The following is an 8,920-nucleotide window of genomic DNA, read 5'->3' as shown; positions in this document are numbered from 1 at the left end:
AAGAACAAAAAAGGGTAAAACATAAAACAATGTTCAGTGCTTGGAGAAACAGAAAAAGTAACTACCAAGTTTCAGAATTGAAGACCATGTTCCCTCGCAGCATTAGCAAGGGCTTCAAAACGCCAATGGAAAGGGTAACCACCCCGGTCAAATGCTACGTTTGTGATTCCTTTCTCCAAACAGTTCTTAGCAATGATTTCACCAACTCTCTCTGCCACTTCAACTGTAGGTCCAGAAGAATAATCAAATTCTTCAGATATGGGTTTCTGCATTGTTGAAGCTGAAGCAAGGGTGTGCATCTTAGTGTCATCGATCATCTGGACATAGATATGTTTGTTGGAGCGAAAGACATACAACCTTGGCCTCTCTGGTGTCCCTTAAACCTTCTTTCTAATACGGGCATGTCGAGCAAGCCAGTCTCCCCCACTGGTTATGGCCTTTGCTTAAAGAACCAGAGATGGACTTGCCTTCGCTGCTACGAATTTGGGTCCAAGAGTGAGTTGTTGTGAAAAAGCGATCGCACCCTGGAGGAAGGAAAGAGAACCAAACTTGATTTCTCTCTCTCTCTCTCTCTCTCTCTTGCTTAGAGTACACTCTCCAGTCTCGACACTCTCGCTCACTTGGCTTGTTGTGCCATTTTGTGTGCCTAAGTGTTACGGTCTGACACAGGCTTAGCCTTGCCTACGCTTGGCAGGCTTACGTTAAGGGACATTACTATCATTTTCGCCTTTAAGATTTTTGAGAGAATTGAAGTTATCTTCAGGCATACCACCAAAAGCTTAACGTACTCTTTGAGGAGGGGTGATCGACCTCCTTGGGTGCCTAACCTTGACACTCCTAGACCAACTTCCCTTGTGGGGCGGCCCTAGTTAATGGCTAGCATAGCTACCAGGGTTCCTCATGGGCGAACACATGCTCATCATGGGGACAGTGCATGGACCGGCACTGCGTTATCGACATTCAAGGGAGGCTTGGCATGCGGGCCTGGCTCAAGCATGACCCTTCACTACGTAGCCCATTGCCCAAGTTGAGCGAGCTATCTCGTTGCCCCTAGCGCACGGGTGTGTTCCGGCCCAAGCGGTGTCCTCTCAACATGGCACACGGGTGCCCATCATCATCGGCACACAGGAGACCCATCACATCGATGCCCATTCACCTCTTCGGTGCACAGTCGCCTCACATTATGGCCGTCCCCCTTTAGCACGTAAGTGGCGCCTCCCATGGACCGGACAGAGCCAGCTGAGTGCCCCGGCCATGCGACTTGAGGTCATGATCCAGTGCTATTGACCTTGGTGGAGCCATCTCATCGGGCAACTCCTAGCCTCTAAGCACATAAAGGCTTGTCCCGGCTTGCCTTACCCTGGACGCTGCACGGGTTTCTTCGGCTGTAAAACTGCCCCCATGCCATAAGAGCATTTCGGTCAAAAAATGTTTAACAGGCTGAATCATCAATTTAGGGTCAGTTTAGTTATAAAATATTCGTTTAGGCTGACGTGGACAATTTGGATCATTCAGCTTTAACGGCGGTGTAACGGATGGTGAGTTTTAGAAAATAAAATCTCACTGACATGGTGAATTTTTTACGCTTAAAAGAGTTGTGATGGGTTTATGAGAATTCGGAAAAACTGATGGCGGGTTTTAGATAATTTCCCTATTAATTAAGTCTTCCACGTCCAGCGGAACCAGCAAAGGTATTGCCGAAAACTCAGCCCACCTTCTCGCCTAAATTTATCACCATCACCGTAGGATATAAAAAAAACATTTAGACAAATGCTGCCGGCCATTGAAGAAACCCCGGAATTAGATATACCGTATACGTACGTATACCACCCTGTAAATCGTCGTCAAGTACAAAATCCCACTTCAAAACGCCCACGTCGCGCCCAGCCCAGGTGAGAATCAAAGCCAAGGTGTGAGTTAACGCCAGAAGTAGATGATGAACCATAGTCGCCGGAAACTGGAGGGCCGGAGAGAACAATACCGGAAAAAGAACCACCATCCTCTGCTTCGGCGGCACAGAATCGTTGGACAGAAATACTCTTCTTCGTCACCACCAAATCCTCATTAATAGCACAAGAAACACCACTACTCCCGCCCCAATCGACTTCTTTAAGAAACGAATCACCCTGAACATCGCCAAAAAGAGATACATCCCTAAGGTTGTTGGATATCCTGTTACCAGCCATAACATCACCAGGACGTTCATCATTGTTAACTGTACCAGTGCTGGGACTGAGAAAAGCGGTGCCCATATGCTGCATCATCTTAGGCATGCCATGGAGGACAGGTTCAGAAGCATTGGTGGATGAACATCAGGGGAAGACAGCGTCTTTCCCAAAACAGATTGGACTATACACAACCAAAATCTTCTCTAGCATAGTCCGATCAGATTTGGAAGATAACAACGATAAAACGAGAAAAAGAAACAAATTAAACCTCACATGTGCGTGACAGAAACTCGTAGAAGCAAGAGAGAAATTCATACCTTGGAATGTATCTATATTTACCAAATATAAATCTATTATTTGTAACATATATATAAGATATATTATCTTGTTTTTGGTAATTTATAATATCTTATATATATATAGTATAATATTTCACTGAATATTATTGTTTTTATGTATATATATATATATATATATATATCTTGTACTATATATTATACCGTATACTATATATGTAGATAAATATTTGGCATGGATATATATATATATATATATGGAATAATATATTGATACATAAAATTATTTTTATATATTTTCTTTAATTTTGGTAATAAAATTAATTTAAATTTAAATTTAAATTTAAATTTTCAAAAACTAGAATTTTATTAATTAATACGGGCAAGCCTGGATGCTTGGCCTGGCCTGGTCCATGATCATCCACACCCCATGTCATAATTAAGTACATCTAATTATTCTGTTACTGTTAGCTTGCTTCATTAAACGTCAATAACTAAATTTAGTTGGAGTCTTGAAGAAGACCATTTTACCAGAATATCCATGTAAGGTTCTCTTCTCTTTATAAGTAAGAACCCCTGAACTTTCGCCTTTCATTGAGAGCGAGCGAGCGAGCTAGATGGGTTGGTTGATTTCCTTCTCCCTTGTACTGTTCTTATCTGTATCAAACGAGATGACACTGACGGTGGCTTCAAAAGGACAGCATAGCTATGTAGATGCATTGGCCAAGAGTATATTGTTCTTTGAGGGCCAGAGGTCAGGAAAGTTACCGGCTTCACAGCGGATGACATGGAGGAAAGACTCCGCCTTACAGGACGGCCACTACATGAAAGTGAGTTTCTTTCTCCCTTTTGATCATTGAATTGAGGGAAGACTCCGGGACTCTGTGTTTGTGTTATCGACTTATTGACACAGAAACAGAGACAGACTAATATTTGTCTTCTGAGGCAGCGTTTAAACTTAATTTGAAGCTTGTAGATCTTGTCAACTGATCACAAAAGATGATTTCAGGTGGACCTGGTGGGAGGTTACTACGATGCTGGGGACAACGTGAAATTTAATTTCCCCATGGCATTCTCGACGACAATGTTGGCATGGAGCGTGGTGGCGTTCGGTCAATCCATGGGCTCACAACTTCAACATGCTCAAGAGGCAATTCGCTGGGCAACGGACTACTTCCTCAAATCGACAAGCACCCCGGACGTGGTCTATGCTCAAGTGGGGAACCCTTACGGGGACCATGATTGCTGGGAGAGGCCTGAGGACATGGAAACACCTCGAACTGTTTATTTTGTTACTAAAGACCACCCTGGTTCGGAGGTAGCAGCAGAGACAGCTGCTGCACTTGCAGCTTCTTCCATGGTCTTTGCATCCTCTGATCCTTCCTATTCAAAAACTCTTCTTCAGAGGGCCAAAGAGGTGAACCTACTCAGGAACTTGAATCACATTTCATTTCTTCTTCTTCTTCAACTAATGATGAATATATATATATCTATGTGTGTGTGTGTATTAGGTTTTCCGTTTTGCAGATACGTACCGGGGATCATATAATGATAGCATAGGTGGAGGGGTGTGCCCATTTTATTGCGATTTCAGTGGTTACATGGTATGAACTATCGACTTTTTCATTTGTTTTCGTTTCTTCCATCTTCCTGTTCGTTGTGTTGCTCTCCATTAATTGTTATATCTTTATCAGCAGCAGTTTCTTGTGTTCTTTATTTATATTCATCATGTTTTTTTACAGAAGGGTTGTGTATAATAATGAGATTCAATCCTTTCATTTACTCTTTAATCCTCAAAGTTTTTCATGGCTTCCATCCTCTGATATGATTTTCTATTGGGGGTGGGGTGAATTGTAGGATGAATTGGTCTGGGCAGCTGCATGGCTATACAAGGCTTCTGGGAATCAAGAATACTGGGACTACTTAGCGAACAACATAGATAAATTGGAATCCATCTACTATGCCCCTACTGAATTTGGCTGGGACAGCAAGCATGCTGGCATCAATGTTTTCATGGCTGATGTAAGTCCAATTCCACCCGACCGCTTTTAATCATTCACATCTATGAACTACGTACTGAATATAGCTATTCATTCGAACTCTCTCTTTTGATCTCTCACTGTAATTTCTTGATATTGTAGGTATCGCCGTCGAGGTCTAATCCATCTGGTATCCCAATGTTACATGCGAATGCTGACAAATTTATTTGCTCGGTACTTCCCGAATCGCCAACGAAAAACGTCCGGTACTCGCCAGGTTCGTCGACTGTAGGGTGTTCAAATTTCGTCATCAAACCGAAAACCCAAATAGATCCAGTAAAAAAATTCAACTGAGTTGAACCGAAAATCGAATTAACCAAAAGAAAATATATACTTATATTTTAATTATAAACAATAATATTTAATATTAATATATAATATGCATTTTAGTTATAAATGTTGATATGTTTTAATAACAAATATTATTATAAATATATATAACATCCATTTTTTCTGCATAAATATAATATACATTTATATTTTAATATACTGAATTAATTGATTTAAAACTGAAACGAATCGAACTAATTTGAATTCAGTTCAGTTTGATTCGATTTTAAAGCCTGATTCAGTTTGATTTATAGAAATGGCTTAACTGAAATATTGATTAAATACCAAATCGACCGAATGAACACCCCTTATTCAGTCTTCACAAAATTTGTTCTCACACCGTTCTCGCAACACTTACAGTCTTACATTTGAAACATCTGTTTATTTATTTATATATACATTTTTATTTATGAAAAAATGTTCCCAATGCACATCTGGTGTGAGCACAGTTTGTGAGGACCGAATCCAAATTTCCTTCGGATATAGCCATTACAACAACTGATACAGTAATACTCAATAGAGAAAATAAATGGCTGATGCAGGTGGACTTCTATACAAAGCAGAAGCAACCAACATGCAATGCGTGACCGCCATATCATTCCTCCTCCTTGTCTACGCTCAGCACTTGAGTGCCAGCAACAATGTCGTTCACTGTGGAGAACAAGTTGTGGCCGATCCAAACAGGCTCATAGCATTCGCCAAAAGCCAGGTATTTAATTGATTAATGGGCCAATTGATTGCTATTTTTCTATTGGGCCAAGCGACTATGAATTAACAATTGGGCCGGAATTGGGTTTGTCAGGTGGATTACATACTGGGCCACAATCCTCTGAACATGTCTTACATGGTTGGATACGGGAATAAATTTCCACAGAGGATTCATCATCGAGGTTCTTCGCTTCCGTCGGTTGACAAGCACCCAAAGCACATGGGCTGCAAGGACGGGAATCCCTACATATTAACCAGTAACCCTAATCCTAATGTGTTGGTAGGAGCTGTCGTTGGAGGCCCAGCAGTAGATGATACATACGCTGATTCTAGGACGCTATTCAGGCAATCAGAGCCCACCACATATATTAATGCGCCTCTTGTGGGTCTGTTAGCCTACTTTAATTCTCATTCAATGACTTCTAGATATTACCATCCAAGCTTTCTTATGGACGCCAACAAAATGACTGAATAAATTTAATCACATTTCAGGCGTTAGAAATAAAAAAAAAGAGAATTCAACATTTTGATGATTTTATTTTTAGCAAATTTCCTAAATTATCCTTAAGTTTTAGAAAATTGGTTCGCTATATCCTTATTATTTCAATATTGTTTTAAAGTATCTCTATTATTTTTTACAATTGTCGCACAACTCCCTTCATTAATTCTGTCATAGACAGTTTATATGTGATTTTACGTATTTGATTTAATTTTAAACAATATCCAAAATTAGAGGTATAAATTGGGCCATATTGCCTGCGACCTAGCATGAATTTGAACCGACCCGACACGATCGAATGGGCCATGCTAGGCCTTGGGTTTTAGGTTCACGGGCCGGATCGGCGCACGACCCATATATATTATTTATATATATTACATATAATATTATCTATTATATAAATTATAATTATATAATAATATAGTATATAATTTATTAATAAAATAAATAATTATTTTCAATTTTAATTTACTAATATATTTAACTATTGTATGTATAAGCAATTATATACATCAAAATTCATATAAAATTAAAATTTTAAGCTTTTTCAAATTTTTTTTAAATAAATAGCTTTGACCTGGCCTAGCCAAAAGCTTGGCCCACGGGCCAGCCTGGCCCATGGCATGGCATGGCACAGGTCCGCACAAACTTGCACCATGAGCTATGCCGGGCCGACCCGACCCATGGCATGGCACAACACAGGCTCGCACAAGCTTGGGCCGTGGGCTGTGCTGGGCTGACCCTCAAGTTATTACACGGCCCGTATTACACCTCTATCCAAAACCACACGCCCCCCTGTGATGCAGAGTGTGTAGCATTTCCTACAAATCATCTTGTCCACATTGTCCTCTACTCTGCGTCCAGATCGGCGTGGATGGAGAAGACCATCAGCGTTGGTACAACCCTCATGGAGTCAAGGGTAAGGGTTCCTACTGAAGTGGACGAATTAGGAAGCTTTGCTACTCTGTTTTAAAACCAAATCGATGGCCTTCCTCGCCGTGGAGACTTAAACACGGACTTAAACTTCGAACCTCTGAGCTTCGAAAGACGTAATACACGAACTTCAAAAGACGAACCTCCGGCTTTTCTCTGAGACCATCTGCTACTTTTAAATGACGTAAACACGAAGGCCATATGCTGCTTTGCTCTACGACCGAACTTCCAAGCTTCAAAAGACGTAATATAGGAGAAACTCCGAACCTCCGAGCTTCAAAATATGTAATACGCGTGATGTTTATCAATCTGAGGTGGTGTATAAACTGATGAGAGCAATCAGATAGTTCCTTTCTAGCAGGGCGGGGCCGAGTTACAAGAATGAGGCCGTGCTTAAAGACCAATGATCAAGGAAAAAGAAGTTAGATGCACGAGGATTATCCCCAGGTAAGTACTCCGACGCTCAAGTCAATAGGAGGTGGTAGATGGTCGGGCCGAGCTATAAGGATGCTGGTCCGAGCTAAGTAGCAGTATGGATGTTAGAAGTTGGATCCTTACCTCAAGCGTGGAGTACCTTTTTATAGCCGAAGATCTGTGTTCTGGTCGGATTGGGCTTCCGGGGTTGTCGGGATGAGGTTAGCCGTCGAGGTTTCCGGGGTAGAGTCTCGTTCCCCAACGAAATCTTTTTCCTTATTCCTCTTTATCCGTAGTTGTGCTCATCCATGTGACGTGTAGTTGACGTGCCTGAAAGGATAAGATGGGGGACCACAATAATAGCATAGCTCGGCCGAGCTATGCCGACGTGGTCGAGCTAGGATGACGTGGCAGGGCGATAGCTGGGCGGCCACATGTCTTGCAGGGCTAGCTCAGCCATGACCCGAACACCACTCCCCTAGTTCTGTGGTCGAGGAATGAAGTAGTCCAATTCGTTATTCAGCTGAAGAACTTCAAGTTGATGTCTGGATGGGCGTTTGGCCCCTTTGGTGTTCCTCAGCGCTTGTCGCAATTTTGGAAACCAGGCAATATGGAAAGTGGCTGAGGAATCTGCTCATCGTGGGCTACAGAACTCTAAGAGCTCTGACTTCGGAATTCGAACACCACTCCCCCAGTTTTGGAGCCGAGGAGGGGGAGTGGCTGGTCTGAAGTGTTGCGCGGTTGCGTAACTCGACAAAGAGCCAAGGTGTCAAACTGAGCTTCCAGGTCCGTCCTCCTGGTGGAGCCGAGGAATGACTCTGATTCCAAGTGGAAGTCGAGCTTCTGTGCCATGGTGATGCTCGACCATGGTGCGTCGAGCTTTGGAGTTGGGTCTGAACTTTGGAGTTGAGGCCTCTGTGATGCTCGGCCATGATGTGTCGAGCTTTCGAAGTTAGAGGCCGAGCTCTGGAATTGAGGTCATGATGCTCATCCACGGGGCATCGGGCTACGGAGGTAGGCTGTGGAACTAAGGCCGTTGTGATGCCCGGCTATGACTTGTCAAGCACCGAAGCCAAGGCCCCCAGGTGCCGAGCTATTGAGATGTTCGAGGGCCTCTTGGTGCCGAGCTTGTTGTGATGTTCAGTTGAGGCTTGCTGATCTTCAAAGCTAAGGGCCTTGCCGGTGCTGAGCTTGTCAAGGTCATTGCTTCCATTTTTGAGGCTTTGCGCATGTGCTAACAATCACATCGATTGGTCTTCCTGAGCTTTGTCAGGGCAACGCTCGATCTCTACCGTAGACCTGGTGTCAATTCGCGTCCCTATGGGCTATAAGAAGGGGTGGAGGGGCATTCCCCCTTTGCCATTTGCGAGAGGAGTTGTTGGGATAGCTCGATGGGGTGTTGATATTGTTGCTCGGCGCTTTATTTTTATTCCTCGGCTTCAAGCTCGATAATATGTCTTCCTCATCTTCCCATTCTTCTTCCACTTCTAGCTCTTCTAGTTCTAGTGGGTCTGATTACGAGTCCGAGGTTGG

At 42.8% G+C, this 8,920-nt stretch overlaps 1 protein-coding gene across 1 annotated transcript; it reads left to right on the top strand.

Annotated features, from left to right (window-relative positions):
• The first annotated feature begins 1,782 nt into the window (after positions 1–1,782).
• On the top strand, positions 1,783–6,065 carry LOC148848143 (endoglucanase 8-like). Its single transcript, XM_088950804.1, has 7 exons — positions 1,783–3,294; positions 3,474–3,881; positions 3,976–4,068; positions 4,322–4,486; positions 4,606–4,720; positions 5,376–5,542; positions 5,636–6,065. Exons 1-7 carry the CDS (start codon positions 3,082–3,084, stop codon positions 6,014–6,016), a joined length of 1,542 nt encoding a protein of 513 aa, XP_088806930.1. The 5' UTR covers positions 1,783–3,081; the 3' UTR covers positions 6,017–6,065.
• Positions 6,066–8,920: the final 2,855 nt, after the last annotated feature.

Source organism: Nelumbo lutea, chromosome 6 (genome assembly GCF_056320005.1).
Source record: "Nelumbo lutea isolate HS-2025 chromosome 6, American lotus-T2T, whole genome shotgun sequence".
NCBI lineage: Eukaryota > Viridiplantae > Streptophyta > Magnoliopsida > Proteales > Nelumbonaceae > Nelumbo > Nelumbo lutea.
This window is presented reverse-complemented; position numbering and strand designations above follow the sequence as displayed.